The following is a 21,715-nucleotide window of genomic DNA, read 5'->3' on the forward strand; positions in this document are numbered from 1 at the left end:
TTACAGTACTTACAGTAATATTTCTCATGTATTTTTGTTGTACTTGACTTGTTTTCTTTTTTTCTTTATAGTACTACTGATATTCACTACTGGATTGTTGGGAAAGAGCAAGCAAGAAAGGCATTTCACTGTACTTGTGCACATGACAATAAAAAATTTAAACATAGGCCTACTTCAATGTAAAAGATCAGCTGTTAAATTTGACTGTATACCAGTATTATAAATATTATACAATGTGCTGCATATAATATTGCAAAACTTGAACTAGCCTATCTAATGACTAGGCTACTAGGTCCAATTAAATGAGAGATGTGCATGGTCATTTGTTGTAGGCCATGGCTCATTTGGGAATATGAACCCATCACAGCCAGAAAGGTGAGGAATATATTCTGCAATGGTTATGAAAATAAAATAGTAAAAGATTCCTTTTTTTTCGATCTTGTCTCATTGCTGTAAATCCCCAACGGGCTCAGGAGGCAAAGGCCGAATCATGCGTCCTCCAAAACATAACCCGCCAAATCACGCTTCTTAACACCCGTCCGCTTAACCCGGAAGCCAGCCGCACCAATGTGTCAGAGGAAACACCGTTCAACTGACAACCTTAAGTCAGCCTGCAGGCGCCCGGCCCACCACAAGGAGTCGCTAGAGCACAATGAGCCAAGTAAAGCCCCCCCAGCCAAACCCTCCCGACCCGGAAGACGCTGGGCCAATTGTGTGCCGCCCTATAGGACTCCCGATCACGGCCAGTTGTGACACAGCCTGGGATTGAACACGGGTCTGCAGAGTCTAAAAGTAAAACACATACATTTTTGCTCCTCACTAATGGAAAATGATTGCATTCTTGTTACTGTTTTCCTGTTTTTCGTTTGTCATGAATAAGGTTATCATCATATCCCCTATTTGTACAAAATATTTACTTGCCAGCTTGCAATACAATATTTCAACCATTAGCAGATGTGCATACACATGGTCTAAACCACATATGTCAGAGTCAAGGCCCGCGGGCCACATCCGGCCCGCGAGAAGGTTTTTTACGGCCCCTGGGATGATCTTGATTTATTATTAGAACCGGCCCGCAGACCGCAGCAAGCCGGCAGCCCGCAGATCTTTTACACGCACCAATACTACATTTCCCACAATGCAACGGTGACGCACCGAGCAGTAGGCTGCTTCATTTCAATATTTATTGGCACAGCAGTCGTCAGCATCACAGTAAAATTAACTTTCAGATACCCATCAAAAATGGCAAAACGGAAGGTGGACACTGAGAACCGGGGGTTTCAAACAAGGTGGGAGTCGGAGTATATGTTCACGGAGGTAGCTGGAAAACCTGTGTGTCTTCTGTGTGGAGAAAGTGTGGCGGTACTGAAAGAGTATAATCTGAGACGACATTATGAAACGAAACACGCGGACAAAAACAAGAATATGGACATGGAACAAAGGCTACAAAAGGCTAGATTTTTGCACTTTATTTTATTGTATTTCAATCCAATTATATTTTAAAAATATTTCAGTTGAGTGGATGATAGAAAATTGCTATTATTGTTTTTTTCTTTGAAGTAAATTTAGCCCACTTTTGCTAAAATAGAAAATATAGGCTACTGATGGTGCCTTGAATACCGGTTTCTTTCATTTAATGTTCATGTTATGGGGATTTTTATATAAAGGAAATTTGTCTTTTGTGTCTGTTGAAAATTAAAGATTACTGACAGAGCCATAAGAAAATATTGCTTTATTTATCTGATCATATTGGAATATATTTGTTAGGTTTTCAGTAGGTTCAATTAGGTTCACTAGACTATATGCGTCATTTAAAAAATTTTCAATGAACATTCGAACAGTCCGGCCCTCGGCTTGTAGCTAAATTTTTTATTTGGCCCTCCGTCCATTTGACTTTGACACCCCTGGTCTAAACCCTTCAAACTCAACTGGACCTTGAAGCCAGTTCCACAGCATTTTTTCATTGTTCCCCCATAAACCAGGGACTGACTTAGACCTGGGACAACAGGTGTGTGCAATTAATTATCGGGTTGAACAGAAAACCAGCAGTCTCCAGCCTTCGCAGGGTAAAAGTTGAACACTTCTGGTCTAAAGTTCGTGGGGAGGTGAGAACATTCTCAAGTCAAGTTCCATTTTTATAAATACCAACTTTTGCGTGAATTGGCGCATGCACATTTTGGGTTATATTTTGTACATACACACGGTTTATAAATAAGGCCCCAGGGCTCTCCAACCCTGTTCCTGGAGAACTATGACCCTGTGGGTTCTCTCTCCAACCCCAGTTGTAACTAACCTGATTCATACTAACCAGCTAATTATTAGAATCAGGTGCACTCGATTAGGGTTGTAGTGAAAACCTAGAGGACAGTAGCTCTCCAGGAACAGGGTTGGAGAGCCCTGCACTAGACAATACCTCACCATACATACCCTTGTCAGTGGGGCACTCTTGAGGACTGGTGATCGACTTGACGATCGCCAACCAGAAAATTTGCCATGTCTTACTACAGAAAAGTATGAGCCTTTTGGGTAAACCACCGGGGTAAATCTCAGATAAAAACGTACCCTGGTCAAAAGTCGTGCACTATGCAGGGAATAGGGTGCCATTTGGGAAAGACATAGTGCACTGTGTAGGGAATAGGGTGCCATTTGGGACACAAATGCTTTAGTGAGTTGTCATCAGGGATCATTAGAACAGTTCCTGGAGTTACAGTAGTACAACATCAGAGGCCTGTTCAGGTTGGTGCCACATAATAGAACATTCAGATAGAAATTGTGGAGAAGATATTATGATTATCTGTCAGGTAGACTAGGGATTGTGTCAGCTGTATTAGTAACATTTCTATCTGAACAGATTTCTTTGTTCTAAACATTTCACCTCTGAATATTGGCCAGGGTTATTTTTTGTAACATCCTTAAATTCTAAGGTTGGATCGATTCAACACCAGGAAGAGATATCTAACTTCGTTCAGAGGTTATCAACTTGCTTCCTGGACTGAGCAGAAGTATTAGTACACTGTTGTCATTTATAAATAATAATTACTAGTAGTTTTCACTCTTACAATCACAGTAGGTAATATGAAATATGTAGCCCAACCGGCCGCAAGAAGATGGTATTATTCATTTTTTTGGGTTGTTAATACTGCCATCTTGAGGCCAGGTGGGCTATGAAATATGTAGACAAATTGAATATGGAACAATTTTGTTGATAAGAGATGTCTCCATTTTGAGATTGTTTCTATACAATATGGAGTCCCGTTTTGGCATTGCCTTCATTTTAGCTTCCAGTGAACTAAAATAACACCCACAGTGACTAAAGCAAAGGGTTGATTTGCCTTGTTTTGGATTTAGACAATATCATAAGGTGAATGTCAATGGTTTATAAAAAGCACATGGTAAACAAAATAATAATAAAGCAAAGAATATGATTCAGAACAAAAATGTTTTTAGTCTAAGTCCTCTGTTACTATTCCTGATTTTCCTGTAACCCTCTTTCCCCACATATCACTTCCTCTGGCATTCAGTGAAGCGCCACACACACACACAGGGGGTCTACTTCATGGGTAGTGTTATCACTCAAACACACACACACGTTGAGTCAGTTCATGATGGTCATCCGCAGCAATAACAGAACCTTGAGGAGAGACATGAGCAACACATACTCTTCATTGTTCACATGCTCACATACAAAGGCGTGGACAGAATTTAGAATGCACCCACACGGTTACATGCATACACAAAGTGCACATAACTATGGCACAGCAAACACATGGAAAGAGAGTTATACTTTGTATGAATTCAAGCTATTACAATTTAGTTGCCAATGTTTAGTTCTAGAGAGCAACATAGGAAAGGCAGATGGTTAAATGTGGCAAAGGAAATGGTAATAAGTTACCAAGCCTACAGATTGTGTAATGTACATACACAAACAACAAAATGACAAGGCAGGGTGTTACATACATGTAAGGCAAAAGTGTAGAGAAAACATTCTCCAGAGTGGTGTGATAGCATCTCAGCATCGACTAGTGTGTGATATTGAGACCATGGGTGCAATGCATCCAAACACATCCAAAACTGGGGGCGGGGCACACACAGTAAACCAGGTGTTGTCAGTCACCCCCTGTGTCTGACCCTCGCTTGCTAAGTACAATAGGTTCACTGCACAGTACACTCCCCCTGTCCACAACTCTATACTATTGTCCCGCTCCCATCTCTCCTTTTCCTCACACAGAAAGGCAATCAAGGTGAATAAAAATAAGACTTCCATTACATGATAACACCACCCGCCCCCCCCCAAAAAAAACGAACAAGTGATCATAACCGAGAAAACCAATCAACACAATGTCAAATAAATCCTAAATGGCAACAAATACAAAATCTCACTTGAAAATCAATTTTAAAAGAATATCAACTAAAAGAAGCAGCAATGGAAATAGCATAGGCGCAAAAATAAAGGTGAGATGGCGAGAGAAAGAAAAAAAAAAGTCAGCTGGAATGGCCTCCAAACATACTCCCTGGTCCCCTTCCCCCCACTCCAGAACAATATGCTGGCACCCCCACCCTGACAGCGGGCACCTCTCTCCCTGTGCATGTAAGGCCACTTTTGGCACAGACAGACTTGGGCACATGCAGTGTTGTGCCGAGAGTGGATTCCACTTATGGGTGGTAGTGGAGCCATCTGGTGGCTGCAGCTTCTATAATGTAAACTCAAACCGTGCCCTCATGGACAAGAGGGTTATGTTTATTAGGGCACACCGTTTCCCATTGGACAAGTTCAGATGGAACCTCTCCGTTTCAGACCACTTTCTTCCGTTTCGTGCCTATTGAACATGACCCAGGAATGAAGGCCCGTTTTCGATCACTTTCAAAATGTCTGCCCGATTTTGACACAGCTAATGCGTTCAGTGCCTGTTATGGGGCTAACTTCAAGCCTACGATGCCTATTCTGTAGAGGCCTTCAATTAAATCGATATGCATGCGTACGATTGCCGGTGGATACCCAATGTGCATCGGGTCTACTGTGTAAATGTCCAGGATTCTATGAATCAATATAGTATTTAGATTAAGTTTGATGACAAAGGGGCCTTATTTCTAACTCTATACAAGGCAAAGCTTACTGAATGCAAACATCAAGTCAAGAAAAATCTCATGTGAAAAATAAATATTTCAAATAATTTCAACAACCCCCCAAAAAACATGAAAAAGTAAACAACAAAAAAGTCTATACTTTGATTGAATTCATAGATTCATAGGTGCCGTGCAGGTAGCCATGGCGACTGAGCTCCACCCCATTCTGGTGTCCGGCTGCCTTGATTGGTGAGTGAGGAAAGAGGTGGGATTAAGTGGTGATGAGCTCCTGCTACTCCAGTTTCACACCAGTCTTCTCTGTGTTGAGTAGATGGAGACTGTCATCTATCAAGAAACTGTAGAGGAGAAAAAAAAGAGACAAAGTTGGTGATGGAATAGAGGTGCAAAACGAATGCAAGCCTAGATGTTGGATGATGGTAAAGGTCGAGGGGAAGCTATTGAACGGTTTCAAGTGCTGTCCTTTTATGGATTATCCATGAGGACTACTTTTGGAGTAGAAGAACTTGAGTGAGCTCTCTGTTTTAGAGCTTTCAAAAACATGAAAAAGTGTTCTGTAGAGTAAGTGGGAGCAAGTAGCCATTACAATGAGCCTGTCCTCCCCATTTCTCTATCTACCAGCTTCCACTGGAATAGGTCGATAGACAAGAGGTATACGTGCCTGTAAAAGAGGAAATGCACAGGCACGGTGCTGAGGTGCCAGACTGCATGGGCATCCAGGACCCAGAACAGTGGCGGGAAGTCGAGCAGCTCCAGCAGGGCCAGGCCATGGAGCAGCACCACCACCACGCCACACTTCCACCAGTAGGGCAGTGTCCGCCGGTTCTGCCAGCACCAACACAGCCACCACAGCAGGTTCACTATGCCTGTGGGAGGGATAGGGAACAGGAGGTGGTGGAGAGAGGCGGGAATGAAGAGAGAGAGGGTGGAGGGGGTAGGGGATAGTGTGGTTGGGAAAACGAGAGAGATTGAGACTGACCGCAAGCAGAGAAATGCTAAAGTGAACGTTACCACGGGAACAATTGACTAGAATTAAATATCTGTGTTCTTTGCTTGTTATGGATTAAGGTACGGTTAACCGTACCTATGGTGGCGTTGGCAGCCATGTTGTAACCATAGTCGAAGCTGACGAAGGTCAGGTAAGACACGTGGGAGGTGAAGGCCAGGATGAGCAGAACCCCTACCATGCTGGACACCCCCGGCCTCTTCAGCCCCAACGTCCTGGAGAGATATAAGGGTCAATGTCATATCATACATTGTCCTAAAATATAACCATACAGAGGTTAATAATCACCTTTCATATTTTCCTTGTGTTTACGAAACATCTATTAACAAACCCAGGAATAAAGCACTTTATGGAAGGACATTTTTGTTGCCAACCGCAACAGCTATGTATGTATATTAACATAAATAGTATCACTCATGGCTTATTGAGGTCTATTCTATACTGACGCAGTTTGCCTTTGCCAATGATCCTTCAGTGTTTTTACCGTATGTCATAGGGGTTAATCAACAATATTCTTGAGGAAAAAGTATGAGAAAAAAAGCCTGTTTTTAATTTACCTCACACAGCATAAGTAGATGGAGTAGAGGATGACAGCAGATGCACAGAAGTAGTCCATTTTCTTGAAGGTAAATAACAACAAACAAATTGGCAAATATATATTTTGTTTAGAAAACGGTTAGTTCTGACCAACAACCAAAAACAGTGAAGAGATCACCCTCGAGGGATTGGTGATGAGGTGTTAGTTATTGACAACAATCCATGGCAAATGCCTGTTAACAGTTCCATCTGAATTATTACGCTGCATCCTAATTGATGAATTGAAAAATGTTCATAGAAAATAAATAGGTCGTTTTCAACTCATGAATTGAACACCTCAAAAATGGTGACTGATGTAATCTGAGGATCACACAGTTTAATGGCAGTACAAGACACCAATTTCATTAGACCCTAGAGTTTTTGGTTAACCTGATTAGCTAATTGCCTGTTCGTTTTATAAAGATTGAGTGGAAGCTTTCTCTTGTCCTGGCAGATGGTTTGGCATTGAATGAATCACACTGTAGCTTAAAGTATGTTCTAGCTACCCGCAAATCCAAACTGATTGTCAGGGTTGGGGCTTTTATTCCATCCAAATTTCACTCAATTGAGAAAACAAACTGCATTTCTATTGGGAAATGTGTCCAATTCAACAGGAATTGAAGAGGAATTGATTTCTACCCTGGTTTCTCAACGTATGCTATGTGTCACAGATGGCTATACCCTAATTGTAACACATGCTGTATTAAAACCACTTGCTGTATGATGGTTAGGTAGGTTATGGTTTTGACCATTACCTCAGTGAGATAGGTGTCCCGGGTGTGGAACACTGTGGACCAGAACCAAGCATTGAGAGAAACCTGAATAAAGAGAACTTATTAAAAAAACAAGTTTACATAAGTATATTTGAATATGAATAAGCAAAAAGGTTAAGTTAAGTTTCTGAAAACTTAAATTCATGAAACTTCCATACACTCAAATGCACACATTACAGTGTCTGTCTTACACACGACACACTCACGAAACAAACCCATTCAAACACACCAGAGAGAAGGCGGTGATGGTGTAATACATGGGGCTCTGGCGTGGCACAGAGCTGCGGTAGCGCAGCAGCATCAGAAGGCAGGCCAGGCCGTTGAGCAGAGAGGCCAGAGCAGATGCTGGCTCCTCGAAGCACAGGAACCGCGCAAATGGCCACTGTAGAAGAGAGCGGGACAAAGAAGGAAAGAGTGAGACAAAAGAGAGTGACTCCTAGTCTTTCATTATCCCCATATATATAGCCTAGTGGTTCATTTCCAAACCTCTCCTTGAGTACCCCCAAACCGTTCCACTAATTTGATATATTGCAGTACCTTATCCAACTAATCAAGGACTTGGACCACTTGAATTAGAAGGGCTAGTACTGAACAAGGGTTGCTAGTTAAATAAAACACACAACATACACTACTGTTCAAAAGTTTGGGGCCACTTAGAAATGTCCTTGTTTTGAAAGAAAAGCACATTTTTTGTCCATTAAAATAACATAAAATTGGTCAGAAATACAGTGTAAACACTTAATGTTGTAAATGACTATTGTAGCTGGAAAAAGCAGATTTTTTATGGAATATCTACATAGGCATACAGAGGCCCACTATCAACAACCATCACCCCTGTGTTCCAATGGCTCATTGTGTTAGCTCATCCAAGTTTATCATTTTAAAAAGGCTAATTGATCATTAGAAAATCCTTTTGAAATTATGTTAGCACAGCTGAGAACTGTTGTCCTGATTAAAGAAGCAATAAAACTGGCCTTCTTTAGACTAGTTGAGAATCTGGTGGATCAGCATTTGTGGGTTCAATTACTGGCTCAAAATGGCCAGAAACAAAGACCTTCTGAAACTCGTACGTCAATTCTTGTTCTGAGAAATGAAGGCTATTCCATGCGAGAAATTGCCAAGAAACTGAAGATCTCGTACAATGCTGTGTACTACTCCCTTCACAGAACAGTGCAAGGCCCCGGAGCAAGAGGACAAGAACATTAGTGTGTCTAGTTTGAGAAAGACGCCTCACAAGTCCTCAACTGGCAGCTTCATTAAATAGTACCCGCAAACCACCAGTCTCTACGTCAACAGTGAAGAGGCGCCTCCGGTGTAATTAATAATAATAATGGATACAATAACGTGTATACAAAGTGTAATTAATAACTTCACCATGCTCAAAGGGATATTCAATGTCTGCTTTTTAATTTCTTTCTTTTTTAACCCATGTGAGGCATTGGAAAACCTCCCTGGTCTTTGTCGTTGAATCTGTGCTTGAAATTCACTGCTCAACTGAGGGACCTTACAGATAATTGCATGTGTGGGGTACAGAGATGGGGTAGTCATTCAAAAATTATGTTAAACACCATTATTGCAACTTATTAACTGACATGTTAAGCACATTTTTACTCCTGAAGTTATTTAGGCTGGCTATAAAAAAAAGGGGGTTGCATACTTATTGACTTAAGACATATCACAGCTTTTCATTTTTTATTCATTTGTAAAAATTTCTAAAAACATAATTCCACTGACATTATGGGGTATTGTGTGTAGATCAGTGACACAACATCTAAACGTAATCCATTTTAAATTAAGGCTGTAATAACAAAATGATACAGAGATTACATAGATAGACAAGAGACAATTGTCATATTACTCGATCATTAGCCAGCTTTTGACATTCTTTTTTTAATGTTATGGTCAGCATGAATTTGAAGTTGCTGTAGTAGTTTGTTCCACTCAACAGTACAGGTGTATAAAAAGGTGTTCTTAGCAGTTAGGCTCTTAAAGGTAAGACTGGCAACAGAGTCTCTGGCGTTGTATTGGTAGAAATCTCTAATACAATTAAAATAATTTGATAGGTACTTGGGGCTGAGTCAGTAATAAATCTGTGGAACAGGTGAATTAATATGACCCTTTTCTCTACAGATAGCCAGCCTAGCTGCTTAAAATGCTTCAGTACAACTCTCAGCAGCTTGTTTTGATTGGTCTGTAGCTTATTCTTTAGATGTTTGGGTCTGCTGGTTAACCATGATGTGCACACATAATCAAAGTGACACTGAACTAGCACACCTGCCAGAGTCCTTAGGGTGTCACTATCAACATTTTTGATGTCCCAAGCTAGGAATTTACATTTTTGGTTTAACATTGTTAAAACCTTCAGGACCAGTCTCACCGGTTAGCTACCTATTCAGTTCACACTCATGGTAACTGACTTGAGATTTTGTGCCCACTTTGACACTAAAACCGAGGGATTCTGTTTTTCTAAGATACAGAAAAAGTTTGTTATCCCGAAAGCCATTTATTGACATTGGATAACTCTGCACTAAGGATCTCATGGTAAGGTTGACCATATAATGCATAGAACCATACCTTTCCATGGAACTGTGGGATGCTGTAGCCTTCAGCCTGGTACAGTCCCACTGTTTGCCACATGCACTGGTACCGGCAGTCATCACGACACGTCCAGCCTGGACAAGGGACAGAAAGCTGGAGTTAGACAAATGCACGTAGTAAAGAGAGAACACACACACAATGAAATAAAATGGGCAGTGTTCAATTACAGCCTATGGGTTCACTCTTATTTTTGACTCTGAACTTGCGTAGCAAGAATAAAGTGACTTTGGTGGCCGTTCCTGACAATCTACAGCAGTAAGCCAACTTATCTGATGGAACACAACACCATCATGGTCATTGACAGTCTGTAGTTAATTGAGTTGACAGAAGCCAAATGGGCTAAGGCTTGTTGCATCACAAATAATTCATTAGCAGTATCAAATGCTCAACTGGCTTCAAAACTTCATGCAGTACCTCATGCAGTGATCACCAAAATGCAACACTGTCTGAGTATACGAACAGCTAACCAATGCAGAACAGCAAAACATGCATTTAAAATGACAGCAATATGCATTTCTCATTTCCACACTGATAACGAAATTGGTTAGCTAGCTACGATATCAGTGAATGCTGCTCTAGTAGTAACGTTAGCCGGCTGGCGACTGGTTCCCCAGCGCGAGCGAGCTAGTTTTTAAACTTCCAGAACGTGGCAGCGGCAGAAAACCCTCACCTGTCAGCGCCATGTAAGGCGCCTGTGTAGACTGAAAACCTCTGAGCCGAGCTCCGGTGCAGTTGGTCCGGACACATTGCGTGACACAGCCTTGGTAAACTGGCTCCTTGTCGCCTTGGGAGGCATTCACAGCAGTCGCCGAGAGCAGGAGAAGAGCGACGATTGCCAGGGCAGAGTATATGACAGCTGTGCAGGGGGGCAGTGGCGAGGCCATGTTCGTAGAGTCGGCACCAGGTAGCGATCGCAGCGGCATTTCATGTCACCCAGAGCTGACAACAAAGGCCCAGCTTTCCATACCCAGATCACCAGAACATCTTTCTACCTGCGGTAGTTGAGTAGGTCGCGAAGTGTCTTTGCGGATCACTGCCCTATGGGTCCACTGTGCACTGCTGTACTTTTCACCCCGCTCCTGCCGTGCAGTTTTCCAAATTCCGGACCAGGAAGTGTGAATAAACATGCGAACTGCGCATGCCGGTGGTTGATAAAGAAAAAAAGAGTCAAAGATTTTTTTCTAACTAAACCAAGAGACCATAGCCTGTCGTTTCCAATAGGTGCAAATGAGTCATAGTGGGCAGAACAAGTAAGGGCAGAGCCAAGCACGAGCTCCTATTGGCGTGACATCTGCATTTTTCCGTTAGGGAACGCCTACTTTGAAGTGCGCGTGTGCAATAACTCAATTCGCCTTTGCGCACCTTCTAAACAACGCGATTTTTTCCAACTTTTGCAAAGGGCAAAATCAACAAAACTTAGTCCAGTTCTGTTCATAACATATTTTGGGTTTGGGAATATAAAACTGTCTTGAGATCAAATGTTTCATCGATGAGAACATGCGCTGAATGTCGGCCCAAATCCATTTCGAGCCATCTTCAGCCACTGCTCGCCAGTGGGCTTCCTCTCACTACCATATTGTGTAGTGAATGGAAATACCAAGCGGATGCTTCACATTTATACATCTGTCTCATTGTTCTATCTGTGCTAAAATACCACAGAATGAGTAATAATACTCGTAAAATTTTGCGGTCAAATAGGGAAATGGTTCCAATCGTTTTTCACCGTGGTAAAATTGGTTTGAGTTTCGATATTCGCCATACATTCGGACCTTCAAACTTCAATAGGTCGCGAACGATTTGAAAAACATACCTCAGGGTTGGCTCTTTATGAAGGAAAAAAGGTGTACAGCGTTGCACAGGTCTTATTTGCCCGATTCCATCACGAGTTTCATAATCACAAGGCAAAGGTGTAGGCAGCCTGGCGCACAGTCAATGCAACTACACTGAACAAAAATATAAACGCAACAATTTCAAATATTTTACTGAGTTACAGTTCATATAAGGTAATCAGTCAATTTAAATAAAATCATCAGGACCTTATCTGTATTTCACATGACTGGGCAGTGGCGCAGCCATGGGTGGGCCTGGGAGGGCATAGGCCCACACACTTGGGAGCCAGGCCCAGCCAATCATAATTTGTTTTTCCCTACAAATGGGATTTATTAGACATTGAGACACCTGTGCCAATGTGTTCTGTGACAAAACTTTAGTGGCCTTTTAATTGTCCCCAGCACAAGGTGCACCTGTGTAATGATCATGCTGTTTAACCAGTTTCTTGATATGCCACACCAGTCAGGTGGGTGGATTATCTTGGCAAAGGAGAAATGCTCATTAACAGGAATGTACACACAATTTGATTTTGGTCATTTCTTTCTTGCAAAGGGCGGCAGAATGTACAGGTCTGCTCTGCTGGCGATCTTTTTTTGGGGGTGGGGTACCGGGAAGAAATTAAATCTACTTTCACCTCTGAATTTATTTTACCTTCATTTTACTAGTTCATTTTTTTACTTTAAATTTCAATAGGTCCTTGATCACATGACCTAGACACCTTAAACCGACTTTGTATTGTTCACAGGGTAGAGAAAAACATTTTAGGAAAACCAAATGGTGTGCAAAGGGCTTACACGATTTCATACAAATATTGTTAAAAAGGTACAGTTTCAATAGCTTTTCAACCATGTGACTTACCAACCTAATTTAAACGGCCAATTGTTCCTTATATAGAGGCATGTTGCAAAAACCCTTTAGTTTTCTCATACAATGATTTCAATTTGTTTTTGTTTATATATACACTACCGTTCAAATGTTTGGTGTCACTTAGAAATGTCCTTATTTTTGAAAGAAAATAAAAACATTTGTCCATTAAAATAAAATAAAATAGATAAGAAATACAGTGTAGACACTGTTAATGTTGTAAATGACTATTGTAGTTAGAAACGGCAGATTTTTAATGGAATATCTACATAGGTGTACAGAAGCCCATTATCAGCAACCATCACTCCTCTGTTCCAATGGCACGTTGTGTTAGCTAATCCAACTTTATCATTTTAAAACGCAAAACACCAGTCTCAACGTCAACAATGAAGACGCGACTCCGGGATGCTGGCCTTCTAGGCAGAGTTGCGAAGAAAAAGCCATATCTGCGACTAGACAATAAAAAGATAAGATTAAGATGGGCAAAAGAACACAGACACTGGACAGAGGAACTCTGCCTAGAAGGCCAGCATCCCGGAGCCGCCTTTTCACTGTTGACGTTGAGACTGGTGTTTTGCAGGTACTATTTAATGACGCTGCCAGTTGAGGACTTGTGAGGCGTCTGTTTCTCAAACTAGACACTCTAATATACTTGTCCTCTTGCTCAGTTGTGCACCGGGGCCTCCCACTCCTCTTTCTATTCTGGTTAGAGACAGTTTGCGCTGTTCTGTGAAGGGAGTAGTACACAGCGTTGTACAAAATCTTCAGTTTCTTGGCAATTTCTCGCATGGAATAGCCTTCATTTCTCAGAACAAGAATAGACTGACAAGTTTCAGAAGAAAGTTATTTGTTTCTGGCTATTTTGAGCCTGTAATCGAACCCACAAATGTTGATCCTCCAGATACTCAACTAGTCTAAAGAAGGCCAGTTTCATTGTTTTTTTTAATCAGGACAACAGTTTTCAGATGTGCTAACATAATTGCAAAAGGGTTTTCTAATGATCAATTAGCCTTTTAAAATGATACACTTGGATTAGCTAACACAACGTGCCATTGGAACACAGGAGTGATGGTTGCTGATAATGGGCCTCTGTACGCCTATGTAGATATTCCATAAAAAATCTGCCATTTCCAGCTACAATAGTCATTTACAACATTGACAATGACAATTTTATGTTATTTTAAATGGACAAAAATGTTGCTTTTCTTTCAAAAACAAGGACAGTTCTATGTGACCCCAAACTTTTGAACGGTAGTGTCAATATATATATACAGTTGAAGTCGGAAGTTTACATACACTTAGGTTGGAGTCATTAAAACTCGTTTTTCAACCCCTCCACAAATTTCTTGTTAAAACTATAGTTTTGGCAAGTCTGTTAGGACATCTACTTTGTTACAATTGTTACAGACAGATTATTTCACTCATAATTCACTGCATCACAATTCCAGTGGGTCAGAAGTTTACATTCACTAAATTGACTGTGCTTTTAAACAGCTTGGAAAATTCCAGAAAATTATGTCATGGCTTTAGAAGCTTCTAATAAGCTAATTGTCATCATTTGAGTCAATTGGAGGTGTACCTGTGGATGTATTTCAAGGCCTACAATCAAACTCAGTGCCTCTTTGCTTGACATCATGGGAAAATCAAAAGAAATCAGCCAAGACCTAAGTTATTGCAGTCAGGTCAAGACCCTGGTGAGAATGACGAGCACGCAGATCAGCTTCCCTGAGACGGTTTCTGACAGTTTGTGCAGAAATTCTTCAGTTGTGCAAACCTACAATTTCATCAGCTGTCTGGGTGGCTAGTCTCATACGATCCCGCAGGTGAAGAAACTGGATGTGGAGGTCCTGGGCTGGCGTGGTTACACATGGTCTCCGGTTGTGAGGCCGGTTGGACATACTGCCAAATTCTCTAAAATGACGTTGAGGTGGCTTATGGTAGAGAAATTAACTTTCAATACTCTGGCAACAGCTCTGGTGGACATTCCTGCAGTCAGCGTGCCAATTGCACAATCCCTCAACTTGAGACATCTGTGGCATTGTGTTGTGTGACAAAACTTTAGTGGCCTTTTATTGTCCCCAGCACAAGGTGCACCTTTGTAATTATCATGCTGCTTCATCGGCTTCTTGATATGCCACACCTGTCAGGTGGATGGATTATCTTGGCAAAGGAGGAATGCTTACTAACAGGGACGTAAATACATTTATGCACAAAAATTTTGAAAAAATGTTGTGAAAAATTTCAGGGATCTTTTATTTCAGCTCATGAAACCCACACTTTACATGTTGCGTTTATATTTCTGTTCAGTATAAATATATTCTAATACACTGCCTATTTAAAGTATGTAAATGCCTTCTTGTAAAACCAAAAGCTCTACCAAATGCTATTTGAAAGAAACTGTTTTAAAATACTTTTTTTTCTCCAAAATAAAATGTTCTATATACACTTAAATACCCCTAAAAGTTGGGTAAAGAAGTAAGTATGTTGGATAGATATGGCTGCCTAAACAGCACAATACTCATGGTCAAGTGACATTTCCTAAGCCTCGTTCTGGCCCATACAGATCTTTACTATGAGGAGGATTTCACTAGGTGTAATATATCACTCGCCCTAGATAAAGCCCCATAGTCTGCCTGATTGTTACAGGACAAAAGGTAGGCCATATCTTCACGTTGTTTGAGAATGTGTTGATGACCTTGGTCTGATGTACAAAATATTGGGCATTCTCGAACAGGTATGATGTGCATCTTTCCTAAAGTTTTATCTAGGTGATAGTTTTATCTTGGCTGCCGAGTGGCACAGCGGTCTAAGGCACTGCATCTCAGTGGTAGAGGCGTCACTACAGACCCTGGTTCGATCCCTGGCTATTTCACTGTTAGTTTTACAAAAAGAATTGTACAATTTCTGTTAGTTTCTTATTAAAAGTACTGATGGGTGCGCTGTTGCTTGTATGGGTTGTATGGATATGCTTAATGTGACGTCACCCTGATATTGGCAACGCGGTAGCTACTTTCCATTTCCATTGTGTATCAAGGTGACATCTAGATGGTTATCAATATTAGTTATTTCTTGTGTAGGCTGCTATCGTCCTTGAAATAAAACCATGGGAGGGGAAAAAAATGGCCACATTAGTTACCGCCGGCGACATCATGATACAACTGCCCAGTGGGAAGCGCCCACTGGGCAGTTTATCGACTCGTGGTGCAGCCCAATCAGCCACGCAAAACAGTCGAGTGGCAACAAACCTGTCCAAATAGCTGATTCGCTTTCCAGACACCGACTCCTTTTGACACACACCCACTCGCCCATACTCCGGTCGCCATATTGGGATGCAGCTACCCATACTTGGAAGCATTGCCAAGGGCTGTGCAGTAAGCAATAGAAAGGAGACCAGTGAGGGCTATGGCTTTTAACCGAAGCTCACTTAAACCAACAGACACGGTGGTACGAAAGACATTGGTTTTTATTTATAAGTCATTGCTTGTTTAATTTGTTACAGAGATTTCTGAAAGAAAATGTTGAGATTTTCTTTTGTCTCCTTTTCTCCATCCTCCCTCTCACAATCTTTCGCCATCTCTCTCTCACAATGCACCTACTGCTAAACCATGCTTTACTCTTATTCAACCACCTTTCCTTTTGTGCCTATTGACGAGAAAGAGATAGAGAAATTAAGAGAGAGGAGTACGCAAGCTATTTTAGTGCAGTACTCGTCCCTTTTTAGCGTTCCTTTTTTCCAGCACATGATTACTTCACATCAAGTCGAGACAAAACAGACCTTGCAGGTCAATATGCCTACTTGTTTCAAATAAACAATAGAGCATACACCACAGCACCCAAGAGTAAAAGTGTTTTTCTGTAGATACTGAACTCTATAGGCATACATGATGTAGGTATGATGCACGCGCTGTTCGATTCGACAGGGGGAGATAGAAGTGAGGGATGGGGAAGAAGAGAAGGAATCGGAGGCAGGGAGGGAGATAGAGAGGAACAGTTGTGATGGTACAAGATTATTTTATTTTCAAATAATCCCACTGTCGATACTCACACACAGCACACCTCCGTAGCCTTCAATCCTCTCAACTCAAAGTATCTCGATAAAGGAGACAAGTCTTTCATAGTGAGCGGGGTGGAGATGGAGAGAAGAGCGAGGGGAGCGTGTAAGCGGGCCACAGAGTTGGAGAAGGGGGTAGTGAGGGGGATGACGGAGAGAGGCAGAGGGATTGAAAAAGTGGATTTACTCATCCTCCTTCTCCTCTCCGTGTGTGATGACATAGCAGATCTGTTTATAGTCTACGTTGCCAGCCACATCTGGGGGAAAGGCAGCCCACAGGTTGGTCATCTGAGGGAGAGGAAGACAGAAGGAGAAGCTTACAACTCGGAAACATTGCGGGGAAATGGACAAAGTCCCGTGTCAGACAGCACACAGAAATATGTCATTCATTATTACAGTAAATAACCATATCATGAAAGCTCAAACACCATGTTGCTCTAAGGTTGAAATATTCCTAGAGCAAAATAACTGTGCAAAGAGCAAGAAATACTGTAAATCTCATTGTAATCAGTGTGGTTTAATTTTGAAACGTTCCTTCAACAATGTGCATTATAAAGGCGATTGTTTATGTATCGCTCAGTTTACGAAACGCGTTAAAATCGCCCCTTTTTACGCATATTGCTGAAGAAACATTTCAAATTAAATCACTGAGATTCTAATGAGGTTTATGGTATTTCTTGCTATTTGCACAGTGATCGTGCACTGAGAAAATGTCGCTCTAAATGACTGAATGACTGATAGAATGATAGATCCCTCACCTCCTCAGCGGTGAACCTGTCGCACTGGGTGGTCAGGAGCTCCTCAATGCTGGAGGAAAGGAAATAGGTAGGAAAGGAGAGAATTATCAACATTAAGACTACCTGAAGAGGTTGTGAGTGAATTTGAGTGAATTTTTAGAATAGTAATGGTAGGAAAGGGTACAGGGTGAAAACTTACAATTCCTTCTTGATGAAGCCGGTAGCCTCGGGGTCAAGGACCTTGAAAGCGCTCACGATAACATCTTCGGGATCAGCACCTAAGAGGAAGGGAAGAAGAGGATCCTCAGTTAAACTCTATGTTACCTCAAACTCACAGTTATGGACTAAGAAGTGATGGACTAAGAAAAGTGATGGGATAAGAGTGATGGACTAGGAGTAATGGGACTAAGTAAAGCAGTAGAAGTATTAAGTATTAACAAACAAAACTTTGTGTAAAATATATGTACATTATATATAAACTTATACTGAACAGAAATATAAACGCAACATAAAGTGTTGGTCCCATGTTTCAGAAGCTGAAATAAAAAAATATATATATTATTATTTATATAAAGCTTATTTCTCTCTATTTGGGGAAGAAATTTGTTTACATCCCTATTAGTGAACATTTCTCCGTTGCCAAGATAATCCATCTACCTGGCAGGTGTGGCATATTAAGAAGCTGATTAAACAGCAATATCATTACACAGGTGCACCTTGTGCTGGGGACAATAAAAGGCCACTCAAAAATGTGCAGTTGTGTCACACAACACAATGCCACAGAGATCTAAAGTTTTGAGGAAAAGTGCAATTGGCATGCTGACTGCAGGAATGTCCACCAGAGCTGTTGCCAGAGAATGTAATATTAGTTTCTCTACCGTAAGCCGCCTCCAATATTGTTTTAGAGAATTTGGCAGTACGTCCAACCGGCCTCACAACTGCTAATCACGTGTAACCACGCCAGCCCAGGACCTCCACATCCAGCTTCTTCACCTGCGGGATCGTATGAGACCAGCCACCCGGACAGCTGATGAAATTGTGGGTTTGCACAACTGAAGAATTTCTGCACAAACGGTCAGAAACCGTCTCAGGGAAGCTCATCTGCATGCTCGTCGTCCTCACCAGGGTCTCGACCTGACTGCATATCAGCCTAGTAACTGACTTCAGTGGGCAAATGCTCACCATCAATGGTCACTGGCAAGCTTTAGAAGTGTGCTCTTCACAGATGAATCCCGGTTTCAACTGTACCGGACAGATGGCAGATAGCGTGTATGGCGTTGTGTGGGCGAGTGGTTTGCTGATGTCAACATTGTGAACAGAGTGCCTCATGGTGGCGGTGGGGTTAGGGTATGGGCAGGCATAAGCTACGGACAAGGAACACAATTGCATTTTATTAATGGCAATTTGAATGTACAGAGATAACGTGACGAGATCCTGAGGCACATTGTCGTGCCATTCATCCGCCGCCATCAGTATGATAATGCACGGTCCCATGTCACAAGGATCTGTACACATTTCCTGGAAGCTGAAAATGTCCCAGTTCTGCCATGGCCTGCATACTCACCAGACATGTCACCCATTGAGCATGTTTGGGATGCTCTGGATTGACATGTACGACAGCGTGTTTCAGTTCCTGCCAATATCCAGCAACTTCGCACAGCCATTGAAGAGGAGTGGGACAACATTCCACAGGACACAATCAACAGCCTGATCAACTCTATGCACTTGAAATGTGTTGCACTGCATGAGGCAAATGGTGGTCACACCAGATACTGACTGGTTTTCGGATCAACTTCCATACCTTTCTTTTGTAATGTGAAAAAGCTTTAAGTCGCTCCTAGCGGTTGACCTACCCTTCAGCTTCTCGCCGAACATGGTGAGGAAGACGGTGAAGTTGATAGGGCCGCTGGCCTCTTTGACCATGGCTTCCAGCTCCTCATTCTTCACGTTCAGTTGACCCATAGTGGCCAGCACGTCCCTAAGATCATCCTTGCTGATGATGCCATCTCTGTTCTGATCAATGATTGTGAAAGCCTAGCAGGAAGCGAAGCAGAGCGAGTTGATACCATATTATTCACTGTGGAGCAATCCAAATGACATTGATCACGTTAACATGACAGTCTTAAGTAAATGTAATATTTCTATTGCTTAGAAGCATATGAAAATAAGTTCAGGTTATCACACTACCCAGTACCATATTGAAATGCATTGCCATGACCTCTGTCTCCTCATTTCAAAATTAATTAGACTAGTCGATGATAATAGACAGTGTGTACGGAACAAAATTAGGGTGCACTGCATTGTGAAATTTGAGTTGCGGGAATATTTACCTCACAATTCCCAAGATTTTCCCAAGATGGTCCATCAAGATAAATGTGAAAAGGTCTCTCTCCTCTCTCCCCACATAGCTGCATGTGTCACTCAGTGAAACCCAAGAAGGCTATAGAGCACACAGGGGACTTGGCAGCTGGCCAACCACTTGTCTTTTTAAAGGTGTTAAAATGGTCTCGGGATGTCAGACAAGCCTCGAGACATTTAAGGAATCGGTATTGATTACAACACTAACACCCCTCCCCTTACCCCCCTCGCCCCCTTCCCTGACTAATCCCTCTGCCCCCAACCCCTGTTCCTTTTTTTACCCCCACCTGTCTCCAATTGGCCAAATCAATCACACAAAGACAGGGATATATCCAAAGACTCTGACACACTTCCATTTTTCCCCTTAAAAATCATACAAATTGTTATCAGGTTCCCAAATTATTGTAATTTGTCGACTTTGCTGATTAGGTTGCGCTCTCCTAAATATTGAGAGAACTTCCAATGTGAACATTCCCACATGACTTAAAAAACTAGTAGGCTATTTCGCACCAGGTCAAAGAGCGAAGACTAGGTGTCACAAAAGCTTTTCTGGCTGAGCAGAGGAACAGGTTGGTTGTTTGCCTTTTCTGTAAATAGAGGCCTTCAATGTCTTCAATTCTAGGGGTCTCTCGTAAATTCTGGCTCCCTTTCACATTCCGGGTGGGGGGGGTGGGGGGGGGGGGGGGGGGGGGGTCACAGGGACGGGTTCTGAGAGGGGGTGCTGGGGAAGACTACCCAGCAAACCAAAATTGGTTCTGTGAAAGTTCCCAGAACATTCCTTAGGTTTCAGCAAATGTTCTCAGACAAAAACTGTCCAGTTGTGTTGATGATTATACAATGTCTGTATAAAACCTTTGTCTGAACACATTTCATTCTTTACAGGTAGATTATATTAAATTACCTGGAAACCCATAGAGAACATTTAGGGAATGTTCTGTGGTGGTTGTTACAGATGTTGTGCACAACATTTTAGTGAATGTTAGGAGAACATTCCAAGGATATTTTTTTATTCTGAAAAACAGGATGTTGTCATCCTAATGTTAGATAAAACCCTAACTAGAACTTAATGGGTCTCTTAGCTAATGTTCTGGGAAATGTTCCCGGTTTGCTGGGTAGTGACCTGTCCCAGGTGACCGCTGTCATCAGCAACTAATTAATTTACGGTTGTCTCCTGCTGGCGGCGCTAATAAAAAAAAAAATATTGTCAACTTGAGCCAAGAAACTTCATCGAATCAAGTCTGTCTGTCCAGCTCTATGACGGCGATCACTTCCATCACACCCACAGTGATAGATACAGTAAAATGTGAACGCCACCTGCCTTAGGATGTCCTGTCTTACCTATTACAAAGTCGTTGGGTTGTTTGTCTATTTTGGGCTTTTGCAACCTTCTTTCAATGGGATCACAATGTGATGCGTGGAGATGTTACAATGGCATGTATCCCAAGAACTATGTCGGCTGACTTATTACAACTACTTGACCAAGCATTGATATCTAGTGAAAATAGTTTAAGTGTGGCAGAAACCCCCCCCAAAAAAACTTACCTCCTTGTACTCCTGAATCTGGCTCTGCTCAAACATGGAGAACACATTGGAAGATCCACCCTCTCCCTGCTGCTGCCTCTTCTTGGCTTTCTTGGGTGCCTGAGGGTAAACGATGGAGGACATGTCATTTAACTCACAGTCAACACAACCAACATTTTACTGTAACGGCCTGTTTGGGCCATCCATGCCACTCTGGGTCATTTTGGGCCAAAAGGTCTTAGACCTCCGCAGTGGCAAGAGGAACTCCCTAAGTTATTTTTTGAGAATGATTCCTCTCATTGACTTGTCATTGTCAGTG

At 41.9% G+C, this 21,715-nt stretch overlaps 2 protein-coding genes across 2 annotated transcripts; both read right to left on the reverse strand.

Annotated features, from left to right (window-relative positions):
- Window positions 1-3,318: 3,318 nt before the first annotated feature.
- On the reverse strand, window positions 3,319-11,228 carry pgap3 (post-GPI attachment to proteins phospholipase 3). The gene is made up of 8 exons (XM_038991568.1): window positions 10,706-11,228; window positions 10,012-10,109; window positions 7,667-7,819; window positions 7,420-7,482; window positions 6,646-6,707; window positions 6,167-6,303; window positions 5,744-5,948; window positions 3,319-5,420 (listed from the first exon to the last, which is right to left on the reverse strand). The coding sequence occupies exons 1-8, from the start codon at window positions 10,956-10,958 to the stop codon at window positions 5,357-5,359; spliced, it is 1,035 nt and encodes a 344-aa protein (XP_038847496.1). The 5' UTR covers window positions 10,959-11,228; the 3' UTR covers window positions 3,319-5,356.
- Window positions 11,229-16,317: 5,089 nt separating this feature from the next.
- LOC120045550 (myosin regulatory light chain 2, skeletal muscle isoform-like) lies at window positions 16,318-21,510 on the reverse strand. The gene is made up of 5 exons (XM_038990454.1): window positions 21,418-21,510; window positions 19,371-19,551; window positions 17,717-17,795; window positions 17,539-17,587; window positions 16,318-17,068 (listed from the first exon to the last, which is right to left on the reverse strand). The coding sequence occupies exons 1-5, from the start codon at window positions 21,451-21,453 to the stop codon at window positions 16,964-16,966; spliced, it is 450 nt and encodes a 149-aa protein (XP_038846382.1). The 5' UTR covers window positions 21,454-21,510; the 3' UTR covers window positions 16,318-16,963.
- Between the last annotated feature and the right edge of the window lie 205 nt (window positions 21,511-21,715).

Source organism: Salvelinus namaycush, chromosome 4 (assembly GCF_016432855.1).
Source record: "Salvelinus namaycush isolate Seneca chromosome 4, SaNama_1.0, whole genome shotgun sequence".
NCBI classification, from domain to species: Eukaryota; Metazoa; Chordata; class Actinopteri; order Salmoniformes; family Salmonidae; genus Salvelinus; species Salvelinus namaycush.